Here is a 13,614-nt window from a genome sequence, read left to right as displayed (position 1 = left end):
GCCTCTGCTGCACCCCAGCCTCGCTGGCGCCCACTGAGCAGGGGCTGAACGCCCCTCCCTTTTAGGGGGGCAAACACCCCGACCTCACGTTCCCAACGAGAAGGTGGGGAACCAGCAGACCCCGTTCCACCGGCTGATCACACCCAGCCCTCACGCTGTCTGCTGCACCCCAGCCTCGCTGGCGCCCACTGAGCAGGGGCTGAACGCCCCTCCCTTTTCCCAGGGCAAACACCCCGACCTCACGTTCCCAACGAGAAGGTGGGGAACCAGCAGACCCCGTTCCACCGGCTGATCACACCCAGAACCCCTCACGCTGACGCCATTAATTCTCCACTTTACCTCTCACTCCACGCTCAGGAAGTAAATAAATGAAACCAGAACAGCTGCTCGTGTCCACACGTGACCAGAACACGCTCCACGCTTCAGGAGAGAGTTTGCTGTTCTCATTTTCCTTGAGGAGAGAAAGAATCAAAACCAACCCCTCCTCCAGCAGATAAAACACTACTCCGCTTCTAACCTTACACATACATACCCACATTTTAATGTACGCAAGAAACACAAATTCATAATTGTTCTGCAATATAATCTGTATCCGATATTAAACACATTCCTGTGACATTTATCTCCCCGATCACAGCTTAATAAAATGATAATTATGACCTTTCCACGTATTGTCCCTTGAGCGGCATCCTTGCCTTGCCGTCTTGGCGGCTGCAAACGGTGCTGCGTTTGGTCTCTGACAGTCCAGGTCTCACGCACTAAGACCGAGGATGAGTCTGGCTGCTCCCCCTGGCACCCCAATGTCCAGAGCAGCGGCTTAGAAACTAGTCATGGAGTGATGCGCCAGCCCACGGGCGTTTGGGCATGCCGAGCATTTACTCACATTGGTACCCACCAGAAGGTGCCCACCCAAGCAGGCCCCAGGGGAGGGGCAGTGTGGGGAGAGGAAGTGGGGGGCAGGGCTAGAGGAGGAAAGAGCCGGAAATCAGCCCAGATTCAGCTGGCGGACGTACCTGCTCTCACCAAGACTATCCTGATCGAGTGAAGGCGCAAACTCTCAGCTCCTTCCTTTCAAGTCCTAGGAGAGGACAGGGGTTGGGTGCTGGTTTCCTCACAGGGTATTCGTGGGAGGAACGTTGAGATCCCTCCCGGGGCTCTGCTGGGACTCCCCACCCTCTGTGGGACCCGCAGCGGCGTTAGGTGGAGCAGGACGGGCCACGCCACTGGTGGCTGACAGCAGTCATGGTCTCCAACGGTGATCAACGCAGGAGAATGTGCAAGGTCGCCTGGGCACTTCCCCTTCGGCCGAGCAAGGCCGTGCGCTCTGGGCTGCGAAGGGTTATCCCGCTGTGGGCGCCAGATCCTGGGAGCAGCTGCAGGGAATGAGGGGCTGCTCCTGCTGGGCTGGGCGCTGGAGCCCGCTCCCCAGCGGTCCTGGGCAGGGAGCGTCCGGAAAGAGTCCCGCACGCTCGCTTGTCTTTCCGAAATGCCAGGTTTGTCCGGGGAGACGCCCCAATAAGCCAAGGGAGTCACAGGCAGGTTCCACCCGGAGGGGAGCGTGCGCCATGGCAGTGAGCAGAGGGAGTGTCTGGTGGGAAGGCCGCGCCATTGGAGCGTCTGCAGGAGGAGAGGTGGGTGTCGGCCGGTCAGGCCGTGGCAGGGGCGTCAGAGGGGAGGTCCGCCAGGGCCCCCCGAGATGGCCCAGGGGGCAGCCGCGCTGGAGCGCTGGGAGGTCGGAGCTCTGGGTTCTTATCCCACCAGAGCAGAGGCCCCACGCGTACCGGGTCCAGACGGAGCCTCATCCAATGGCCTTGGGCATCCAGGCCCCCTCAGGGGTTTTCTCCTAAGAGGCTCCCTCCTAGGGGCTCCCTCCTAGGGGTTCCCTCCTAGGGGCTCCCTCCTAAAAAATGTTTTTAAAAAGAGAGTGGGTTATATATAAGAAGTCATCACTCTGCGCTTTTAAGGATCATGTCTATGAGCCTTTGGTAGCTGTGTGCTTGCCTATCATAGTCACAGTAAGGAACTGACGCCTCCTGCTCTTGTTCTAGAATGATCCTGGGCGCATCACTCAGAAATGTTATTTCTACGCCATCAGCCCTTCTTTCAGTGTCTAAGTCATTTCCAGGCTGGCACACGTCCAAGTCTAATTCCTTAAAACAGAAGAAATCGATAAACACCTGCATGTGATGGATTAGTAAGCGGGGGTTTGTTTAGCTGGCTGTTTAGTCCTCTGTTCAAAGCAACACAGTAAGAGAACCAACCCCAGCAGCAGGTCGCTGACTATGCCAGGTTATTGAGGACTTTCCTTTTGTGAGCTGGGGTATTGTATTTGGGGTGTCAACCCTGGAGCCCCCAAGACCTACCCTCCCCACCCCACCGTGAATGTGCTGTGTCCTTCTGTTCTCGGTTCACTGGATTGAAACCTGGGACACCATCGATCGGTGTGGTTTATTTTTTTATGTCAGAAACAAGTGAAAAAAGACTGGTTTTAAGGGCAAGTTGTCTAATTTGCGTTTTTATAAACGGTCACTATACCCCCTCCCCCCAGCCACTCTTTAACCCCGAAGCGTAGAGGGAGGAATGTCTTTCCCCACCCACACGTCTCTCCTTCACGTAATTGCAGATCTGGTGCTGTGCACCTTGTTGGTAGTTTTTAAGATTTCACCTCCAGTAAATTGAATTTGGGGTCACTCTTGTTGGAGGTTGGTGGGTTTGGGGTAGAGAAGGGGCAGTCGAGGCACAGAGGCTCGGCAGGTGCGGGTTGTGAGGACACCCTGGTGTGGAGAGCGGCCACAGCATTCGGACAGGTTCAAGCCTGGGACTAATGAGAGGGCACGACCCTCTCGTGGCAAAGCCACCAAGTCCCAGCAGCACAATTACAGCCAAAGGCTATGGCTGTGAGCTTGACCTTATGGTCCGCACCTGTGGGCCCACGTGGCTGAGTGATGTGGGCTGCGGGAGGGGCAGCAAGTAAACAGAGCTTGATCAGGTGCCTGTAACTGAGTGGATTCGAAACCCGCGAGAACGTTGTGACCACGCCCTTACTTTGCCGCGTGGAATCTGCTATAAAATAAAGACTCAGCTCGCAGGCCGTGGCACTGTCTCTCCATCAGAGAGCAGCGTCCGACCCAGCCCCAGCTTTCTTCTCTTGTCTGGCTTCTCCATTCTTCACCGCCCCCTCTCAGGTTCACCCATGGCTGTGCTGGCTCAGCGCATATGGTGCCCAACGTGGGGCTGAGTATGGGGAACAGGGCCCTGAGTTCAGGTTCACCCATGGCCGTGCTGGCTCGGCACACCCTGGGAGAAGAAAAGGAAATGGAAGGACAGCATTCCCGTGTCAGGGGGCAGAGACCGTGGGTTCTGGAGAACTGGCCATGTCAGAGTTCAGCCACGTAACCCTGAGTGTGAGGATGTGGCCTGGAGAGAAATGATGTGAATTCTCACTTCTGCTAGTGACAGTCATCTACACAGAAAATCCAAGAGAACCCACTGAGAAAGTATTCGAACTTTATTTTAATACATCGTGTGTGTGTTTGTTTATTAGAAGTGTAGCAGGTTAAAAATACAAGGTTTACTTACAGAAATCATCTTTCTTACGCATCAGGCAAAACCAAACTAAAACTGTAACGTAAAAAAATAACATTCAAAATAGCCATAAAAATTCAAAATATACAGGGATAAACACAGAAAAGAAACATGTCAGATGTATATGAAGAAAATTATAAAAGTTTACTGAAGAACATAAAGATTTAAATAAATGGGGAACTGCACCGTGGCACAAAGATATCAATTCTCCCATAAATCAATCTAAATTTGGGGAAATTCCTGTGAAATGGCGAATGGATTTACTTGACAAGCTTATTCTAAAATTCATCTATCGGGGAAATATCCAAATATGAACACGACACTTTGGGTAAAGGATGATGGTGACAGTTTCAGGAGGGAAATATGAATGGCCAACCAGCAGGAAAAGATGCTCAGCTTCACTCATAACCAGAGAAATGCAAAATAAAAAAATAACAAGATACCATTTTTTTGGTCCCTAAATATCTATCCTTAAGTATCTAAAAGATAATTCGAAGTGGGCTCATGTAGTATTGGGTCTGACAGCCAAAAATTAGAAACAATTCAAACTCTCATTAACAAGAAGATAATTTTAAAAGTATGGCACATCGGTCCAGCCGGCGTGGCTCAGTGGTTGACTGTCGACCTAGGAACCAGGAGTTGATGGTTCGATTCCCGGTCAGGGCACAGGCCCAGGATGTGGGCTCGATCCCCAGTAGGGGGCGTGCAGGAGGCAGCCGACCACTGATTCTCAGCATTGATGTTTCTATCTCTCTCCCTCTCCCTTCCTCTCTGAAATCAATAAAAATATATTTTAAAAAATAAAAAGCAAATCTGTTCACACTGACACCGTGAATACCCCAAGATACATTGTTCCATATCAAAAGGAAGTTATGGAGTGCCGTGTGCTCTGCGACACAGCTTATGTTAAATTTTTACATAGTTTTGCACGTGTATCTATGAGATGGTAAAGGCACAGAATAAAAACGGTTAACTTACTCATGAGGACAGGACAAAGATCGGAGATGTGTTAAAACCAAGGGGAACGCCTACTTTTTCTGTATTGTTTGACGTTTCAAAGTGAAAATATAACCACATCTCAATTATGTAACTTTTAAAACTCCCCTAAACGTGAATGTGGCCTATTTGAAATGCATTCAATGTATTTACAACACATTCATTTAAAATGTGTATATCTTCACATATTTTTATTGGATAAGGGCTTGAATGCTTTTCAACCTCATTAAAAAAAAAAAAAAGTAGAACTTAGTAGGCGGGGTGTGGTCACAGAATCGGCTCTTTCTGGTCTCTCCGTGGGAGACTGGCCTCTCTGCCCTGGCGTTCAGGCACGCACACTCTCTAACCCTGACAAGCCTCGCGTTAACTGGTAGTGCTGGGCGGAATGCCCAGTGACATGCCCGCCTTACTCAGCTCATCAAGGCTCTTCTGGAGGCACAAGGGCTCCAGCGAAGAGGCGGCCTTTTTGTCAATAGCGAACCGGACTTTCGGCTTCTTTTTCAAGAACTCCGTGTAGCTCTGCTCAGGGATAAACTTCCAAGTGCCCCAGACCTCGCTGTACTGTCGTGGGAAGCGCCTGAAAAGCGGGACCACCACCGCTTCCGGGCAGACGTACGATATCTGGTTATTGGAAAAGCCATCCAGATAAGATGGGACAAAGTCGCACGCCCAGAGATTGAAATTTCTCGAAACGTGTTGCCTTTTTTCCGGGGCGACCTTCCTACGTCCCAGGCCCTGGGGAAGAATCGAGAAGATGAGAAGAACATGCAAGGTCTCACAGCTCTGAGGTCTTCGGTACAAGCAGCTACGAGACAGCCTACGTTTAAGTGTACAATATGGCAGCCCTGCTGGCCGGCGGGGCTCAGGGGTTGAGGGTTGACCTGTGAACCAGGAGGTCACTGTTCGATTCCCCGTCAGGGCACATGCCCGGGCTGCGGGCTCCATCCCCAGTAGGACGCGTGCAGGAGGCAGCTGATCCATGATTCTCTCTCATCATGGATGTTTCTATCCCTCTCTCCCTCTCCCTTCCTCTCTGACATCAATAAAAATATATTTTAAAAAATGACTTGCTAAAAATGTGACTATGAAATATATTGAGAGTTTAAGAATCCACAAAAAGGAAGAGAGGGTGGAAGGGAGGAGGGAAGGAGGGAGAAAAGGAGAAAAAAATGGAGACCCAGAGAGAGAGAGAGGCCAGTGTGGGACTTGGAGAGTTTTGCGAATTTGTTTTTCTGTGGCCTCTTACGAGGCTTTATAATGACCCTGTTCCCATGCTGAGGTTAGTGCTCTGTGCTCAGCACATCTCGGGACATCAGGAGCCCTGAGGCCGCTGCCCCTTCGGGGAGGGACAAGGAGGGGATACTCACGGAGTCAACGTAGAATCCGGAACTCCGGAGGCTGTGCCGGTTGTCGTGTACGGAGAAGGGGAAGTTGTTGTGGGTCGCTTGCTGGGAAGGCAAAGGAGCGGAGAGAGGCGCACGTCAGGCCCCAGCCTGCTCTGGGGACCGCCTACAGTGGCGCGAGGCAGCCGGGAGGCCAGGTGACACCGAGTAAGAATGAAGCCACCTGCCAGCGGCCTGGCTCAGTGGTTGAGCATCAACCTATGAACCACCAGGTGGCAGTTCAATTCCCAGTCAGGGCACAGGCCCAGGTTACAGGCCCGATCCCCAGTGTGGGGCGTGCAGGAGGCAGCCGGTCCATGAGTCCTTCTCACCGTAGATGCTTCTGTCTCTCTCTCCCTCTGCCTTCCTCTCTGAAATCAATAAAAAGATATTTTTTTTAAAAGATGAACCCACCGCCAGGGATGGAACCAGCCCAGGAGGGTGAGCTCAGAGGCGCGCACGTCAGCTCAAGGCTTTGACACTCACCCCTGATTGCTAATCATTATAACTCCCTCTCAAACCCCTTCTTTGGAGGCGAGAAGAAAAAGATGACAGCTCGCTCGTGGACCCGAGAGCGGGGAAGGAGCTTTGAGGCCTTCTGGGCCCTGGGGCAGGTGGGCCCGCCAGGTGTGCCATCCAAGCCACTGCTCCTGCCGGCCCCTCCACGCCCCGAGCTGCTCAGGGACTGGCCGGGGAGGCAGGACACGCGTGTTAACGAACGGGGAGTTGGAACCAAAGGTCCACAGACCCGCCTAACGTGATTGTCTGGACCGGAAGGTAGTCGTTCCTTGCAGACAGGACCCGGGTGCCCAGGGACCAGGGGACCAGGTGGGAGGCTACCAGCATTCAGGAGTCCAGGCATGGACAGTGAGCAGGTCCTGCCGAGGGGAATTACCCGGCCCCCAGAGCCACGGCCAGCGGGCCGGACGCACCTTCTCCCGGGCTTTGTAGATGGGCGGCAGCTTCTCTTCTATTTGCCGGGAGAAACGAGGGTTGTGGGGCTCTTTGAGCATCACGCTGGTGAGGGACTCCGGGGTCTTCTGCGTCACTCCAATGTGAGGGAACTAGGAGACAGCATGCGCCTCGATTAAAGCAGGCACCTCTGCCCGGCCGGCGGGGCTCAGGGGTTGAGCATTGACCTCTGAACCAGGAGGTCACAGTTCGATTCCAGTCACGGGCACAGGCCCGGGTTGCCGGCTCGATCCCCAGTAGGGGGTGTGCAGGAGGCAGCCCATCCATGATTCTCTCTGATCACCGATGTCTCTATCTCTCCCTCTCCCTTCCTCTCTCTAAAATCAATCTTAAAATAATAAAAATAAAATAACAGAAAATAAAATGAAACCAGGCACCTCGGAATGCCTGGGCCAAGCAGCAGGGCTTCCTCCGTGAAGTGATTAAAAGGCAATTCGGGTGCTTCTGGCATGGGATGGGAACGGCGTGGTTTGAAGTGTTCTTTCCAAGACAAAAAATACTGTCCATGGCCCAAAGCCATCGCTGACGGTTGTTTCCAGTTTCAGGGGCCGCCCTGCTGCGCAGGAGCCGGGAAAGATTCCTGCGGCCGGCCGGCTGGGTGCGAGGGTGCGGCCCTGCGAGGCTGAGCCCTTGAACTCCAAGAAACACGCATGTGTAATGTGAGACCTTTCTGCTCAGGGTGCTCCCTGTAGTTGGGAACAAGACCCAGCCCATGTTCACAGGGGGAGCCAGCCCCCTGCAGGCATGAGGGGGACCCTCAGACACGGGGAAGCCGAGGCGTGAAGGGCCCCAGGTGAGAGTGGGAAGGTGATTGGGGGAAGGGCCTTCCTATCCCGTAGGAAAGGGAGGGAGGGAAACAGGACTGGGCAGGGGAGGTGGTCCTGACCCAACACACCCCTGCCAGCCCCGCAGAGCGCTCTGGATGTGGTCGGCTTCTCAGAATTCCCCTGAGTTGGGGCGAGGGGACAGGGCCTTTGTGTGCCCTCATCGATCAGCCCCTGGACGTGACCTTGGGAGGCAGCAATCTGAGTTGCCTCTGCAGGTAGAGATGCTTGTATCTGATCAGATGAGCACTTGGTTGTAAATATTGTTACCTGGGGAGGTGGGGGGCGGGAGGAGTGACAGGAAGGGGAAGGAGAGAGTAACCCAAAGTAACTGAGGTGTAATAGGTTTCAATGTGTTTAGAGTAAATATAAGTCATACAAAGGACCCCCAAACCCAGAGGCCTGCCCTGGCCTCCTCCAGTCTGGCCCATCAGCCTCCCTGTCCCAACACCGCGGCCCCTCCCCCCAGTGGGTGCCCTTCCCACGTCAGCAACGATCCTTCACCCGCCTACGTGACAGCCCATGTGAGTTCATTTGCATTCTGCGAGTCTGTGGGCTAAATCGCTGTAAAAAATGGCTCTAGCATTTTAATTTCACTCTTTTAAAATATGTACTTAATGGCTATACCCCGGCAGCTGTGAAATAAACCCTCTGTTCGCTGGGGTAACCGTGAAATAGCGCCTTTAGCTCGTTGGCGGTGAAGCTGTTGCTGCATCCAGCCTCTCAGGGACTGAAATACTAAACAGGAAGGTGACGGTGTGGGAGGCCTTTCCCACCTGGCAGCGGCCAGACTGCCCCCAGCAAGGTCAACTGCAAAGCGAAGGTCACTTCTACCCTGGCCATCACTATCCTCTCCAACGGGCCACCGGCCGGAAGCCAAGAATGTCTCTCATTTTCCCAACTCGTCCACAGTCACTTGGGGAAACTTCAGGGTCAGCAGGATTCCCTATGCTCCGAGGTGCTGGCAGGAGAAAGGCCCCCACCAAAGGCTCAAAGCAGATGGGCTCAGGGAGACACCGTCTGTGCGGCTGAGACGGGGTCCTGGGCGCATTCCTGGGGTTGCAGTGGGAGATGAGCCCTTCATTCTCGCTTCCTCCCTGGTGACAGAAGCCTGGCTCGGTTTGGGGTGGCAGTGTGGCCGGTTAAAAATACCTCCCCTGCCCGGCCAGCGGCGCTCAGGGGTTGAGCGTCGACCTATGAACCAGGAGGTCACGGTTCGATTCCCCGTCAGGGCACAGGCCGGGGTTGTGGGCTCGATCCCCAGTGTGGGGCCTGCAGGAGGCAGCCGATCAGTGGTTCTCTCTCATCATTGATGTTTCTGTCTCTCTCCCTCTCCCTTCCTCTCTGAAATCAATCAAAATATATGTTAAAAGAAAAATCCCTCCCCAAACTCCTTTGCAGCCAAATGGCCATGTGACCCCATGAGACAGAGCAGAAGTCTGCGGGGTGGGGCTCCCGGGAGAGTGGGAATGGGGATCGAGGGCAGTGAAGCGGCCACACAAACCTGACGCCATCACGCACCCAGGCCCTCCGGAGGCTGTGCAGGGACAGTGTCACCTCGGAGGAGGGCAGACACGGCTGACAGGTGCCTTCTGTCTGCTGCCCTTTGACCTGCCCCTCATTGCACACCTGAGTCCCACAGCCTCACACAAAGATGTCAGAACAGAAGGCCAGAAACTGCGGGGCCTCTGGCGACTCCCTGGAGCAGGGTACCAGCCCTCAACCGCCAACTTCTGGACTTACTTTTACTCGAGAGACACAAACCCCTATTTGGTTAACACTGTCGCTGCGGCTTTTCATAGCATCCAGTCCAACACAATCCTAACTGATCCTGCGGGTTTTAGAAAGAGGGACGCTACTTAGACTGAGAAGCCTACGCTTTTTTCTCGTCATCACGGATTAGTGTGACGTAGCTCGCACTGTTTCCCATTTCCCCTCGGCAAGTCTTTCTGCATTGAAGCAGGGGTGCGTGAAAGCGTGTGTGTGTGTGTGTGTGTGTGTGTGGATGCTGACGGGGCTGGCACGGAACGCAGAGGTTGGGGTACGCTTCTCGGAGATGGCAGGAGAGGGACAAGCCCACCAGACTCTGCAAGTGACATGAGAGAGAGAGAGGTCCGAGGAAGAGCGTGAAAAGGTGACGTTTACTAATGACCGAGATGGGGAAATGGTGCATTTCTGGCCTCTTCCCATTTCACAGCCCGGCGGGGCGAAGGGGACCAGACAGGAGGCCCAGGGAATGTGCTTAGAGGGTCCCAGTGTGATGGTGATTCCCCGGACAGATGTCTTCTGAGCCCCTCCTGGCACAGATCCCACCCTCAGCACTCGGGATGCAGTCAGAGAATAAGAGAGACCAAGGTCCCAGCGCCCACGAAGCTTATATTCTAGCAGAGGAGACAGACAGCACCCGGGGTGTGAGGAGGAGGTGCTACCGGGTTCCCATTTCATAGATGGAGAAACTGAGGCTGGTGAAGTAAGTTACCAAGTCAGGCCACAGTAAGCAGCAGAAGCGGGACCGGGACTCGGGTCTGTGCCCTGACCACGCCCACGAGGCCTGAGAGAGGTAAGACAGGGCCCCTCTTCCTCACCCATCTTCCGTCCTTGTCTAAGGGCGGGTTGAAGCGTCTCCCTTTGGCCATGTCCTGCAGGAACTGGGGGGGCTGAGGTGGGCTCCCTCATCTCCCCATCGCCTCCTGAGCTCTCCACGCCTGGAGCCGCTCCTGATCTTCCTCAGCCTCTCCCAGGCGGGGCCACGGGCAGTGCCCACGCTGTCATAGAAGCAAGCCCACCCGTCACAATGGAGGAGGAGTGTGGGTCTTCTAAGACCCCTGAGAGTTCCTGCCCCCGGCTCCCGGGAGCTGCCGCCCCCCAACGCAGGAGGAACCCCACAAACATATCAGACACGTGCAGGCCCGTCTTGAGATGGTGGCGAGTTTTTATTATCCTTGAATCAATAATGTTTGCTCGGAGTGTTCCCACAGGAACCGTCTGCCCCAGCCTCATCGCTGTCAGAGAAGGAAAGTGAGTCTGGGCTGGGGTGGCCTCAGCCCCCTCCGTGCCCCTTCCTCGGCCCCCTGTGTCCCAGCTCAGACGCACTGCCCGGAGGGACTCGGCTCGCTCACCTGACTGCGTCCCGGGTGATTCTGAAGTGCCCGGTGCTGTGCTACACTGAATGCTGCCGCACGTTTCTATTTCATTTCTTTTCCACGACAACCTTTGGCATTTAGTCAGAAAACAAGGGTCAGTGACCAGTGGATGGGGCCCTAGGTCAAGGGACGGCTCCAGGGCCTGAGCCTCCCCCAGGCCCCCTGGCCTCCCCCGGCTGCAAAGCTGCTCCAGGTCTCTACCTGGACTCAGTCCCACCTCAAGGCCGCGGGAGGCCCGTTAGAACCGCAGCCTCGTTCTCCAGTACCTCTTGCGTCTCCTCGGTACTTAGTCTTACGTCCTGTCAACAAGGCTTATGGTCGCTGGGTGAGGTGGGTCCCGATTCTCCGCTTTTGAAGGCTGGTGTAAAGTTCCGACCAATTATCCAAGACAAGCAAATGGCGTGCAGGAAACCCGGCCAGGGAAAAGAGAATTCTGTGTTTCTTCGGCTGGGATTTCTCGGTCCCAGATTGGGATGGGGCTGTTCCTGGTGGATGTGCCTGTTTTCAGAGGGTTGAGTTACGGGGCTGAACTTGGCAGCCCATCGTTCTGAAAACAAACCTCGGAGCACGCGGGGCCCTCGGATCCACCCGGGGGCTGGGAACACCGGAGGGTGAGGCCCGTCCTGCCTCCGCACACGCCGGGCCCGCGTGGAGCGCAGAGGTCGGGAGCGACCCACTGGAGTGTGTGTGAGGCAGCACTGAGCACACGGCAGGGTTTACTCAGCAAGTTTACTGAGCACTTACTATGCCCGGCACCGTTTTTACACAGCGCGAAGGCAACCACCAAGACCAGTTCTTTATAAAGAGCAAATCATGCCCCGGCGGGTGTGGCTCAGTGGATACTGTGTCCGCCTGTGGACCAAAGGGTCCGGGCTTGACTCCAATCAAGGGCACGAACCTCGGTTGTAGGCTCCTCCCCGGCCCTGGGCCCGAGTCGGGATGCATGCAGGAGGCAGCCAATTGATGTGTTTCTCACATCAATGTTTCTCTGTCTTTCCCTCTCTCTTCACTCTCTCTGAAAATCAATGGAAAAATACCGTCGGGTGAGGATTAAAAAAAAAAAAAAAGAGCAAGTCATGAATGTACCGGTGCGTCAATTGGCCAGGACTCCGAGTTGTTGACCAGCCAACCGTTCTTTTCCGTGAGCTGGCCACCGCGTCCGTAGCCCATTCTCTTCCCACCCCCCGGCCCCCACCCCCCGGGCCTGCTTCGACATGACCGCCGTTCTGGACTTGGACCCTTAGATCTTTCTCGTGTGTCGTGTTGGGATTGTATGAAAGATGGGTGTGCCCATCTCTTCCGTGTGTTTTCAGAGCAGGGCACCAGTCCTTGTTGTCATGAACATTTGCTGTCTTTTGCAGGACGGGAGGTGGTGGAATTATGGGTAGAATTATGGGTGTTGTGCGGGAAGGTTTTCACACATGGGTCTGCACATGCCCCCCGTGGTGCCCCCACGAAGCCCAGACCCTGCACTTTCGGGCATGCTCCCGCCTGTCCTTCCACCCACCGAGAGCTCTGCCTTCGCATTGCGTCCACGCATCCGGACGATTTCGCTTGCACGGGGGAAGGCCACCGTCTGCAGAGAAATGTGGGGGCTCTGAGGGCTTCCTGGGCCCTGAATGGTGGCACACATTCTCCTCGCCCTGCAAGGCACGCGACCTGCATTCTTTCTGCAAATAGCGACCCCCTTGCGGTGACTCAGTTGCACCTTTTGGTCATGATCCACGACTCCCGTGGAACTGACGTAAATTGCCGTGGAGGCACAGACCACGCTGTCCCGAAAAGGTCTTGGCCGCTGTGGCATGGAGCGCAGTCTTGGTCTTACCGTGTGCGGCCAACCGTGTGGAAATGGCCTGCCTCCCTCCCTTCCGTGCGAGAAAACAGGCGAGACCCCGTGAGCTACAGGAACTGAGACTCGACCAGCGTGGGGGTTCATACACTGAAAGGTAGCCACTCACTGCAATATTTATGGAAACCCTCGACGCTGCGGGCGAGCGTGGCACCCCAAATTCAAACGACAAGAGACACTGTCGCCGTGAGGACGGGATTGGTGATGCCCGGGCTGAAAGGCAAACTCCTTCCTAGTGCACTTTCCAGACCGTCTCTGGAGAAGCTTGGCTCTCGGTGGTCATTTGGAGAACCGGTCACACGGAGAAGCGCTCGGCCCGGCACAGGGTGCGGCACAGGGAGAGGCCGGGAGGACCGCCGCGTCCTCGGGGCACTGGGCCACGCCGGGAGCAGACGTGGTCACACAGATCATCGGTTGTAACTGTGAGAGGCGCAGGGTCCTAGCACAGGACGGAGGGACCTGCGGAGATGGGAGAGGTGGCCAGGGCGGTGGCGGTGACAATGAAGAGAAGGCGGCTGCAAGGAGCCGAGGAGCCAGGAGCCCATCCCGCAAGCGGACAGCCCGTCAGAGGCCCTGGTGCTGAGCGTGGCTCACTCAGGAACCGGAGAGGAGGCCACCCTCTGTGACGAAGGACCCTTGAGTTGGCGCGGGGGTTGTAGGAGGAGCAGGAGGCAGTCTGAGCGCCTGGGCAGGCCCCTTGCCCTCTGTGACCTTGACCCCTGGCCAGTGTCAGCAGGCAGGGGTGTGGGGAACATGCGGCAACAGAAAGCCAATTGCGGGCGTTGGCTTTCTCAGGGGAAGCACCTTCGTAAACTCACCCTCAGATGCAGCAGGCGCCTCGAGTTTATTCTTCCTCCGAATTC

The 13,614-nt window shown here is 55.3% G+C and overlaps 1 protein-coding gene across 1 annotated transcript; it reads right to left on the bottom strand.

Moving 5' to 3' along the window:
• Positions 1–4,775: 4,775 nt before the first annotated feature.
• On the bottom strand, positions 4,776–12,706 carry TEX36 (testis expressed 36). The gene is made up of 5 exons (XM_014528845.1): positions 12,611–12,706; positions 12,410–12,478; positions 6,896–7,027; positions 5,949–6,029; positions 4,776–5,316 (listed from the first exon to the last, which is right to left on the bottom strand). The coding sequence occupies exons 1-5, from the start codon at positions 12,704–12,706 to the stop codon at positions 4,945–4,947; spliced, it is 750 nt and encodes a 249-aa protein (XP_014384331.1). The 3' UTR covers positions 4,776–4,944.
• Positions 12,707–13,614: the final 908 nt, after the last annotated feature.

Source organism: Myotis brandtii, unplaced genomic scaffold (genome assembly GCF_000412655.1).
Source record: "Myotis brandtii unplaced genomic scaffold, ASM41265v1 scaffold656, whole genome shotgun sequence".
Classification (NCBI taxonomy): domain Eukaryota; kingdom Metazoa; phylum Chordata; class Mammalia; order Chiroptera; family Vespertilionidae; genus Myotis; species Myotis brandtii.
This window is presented reverse-complemented; position numbering and strand designations above follow the sequence as displayed.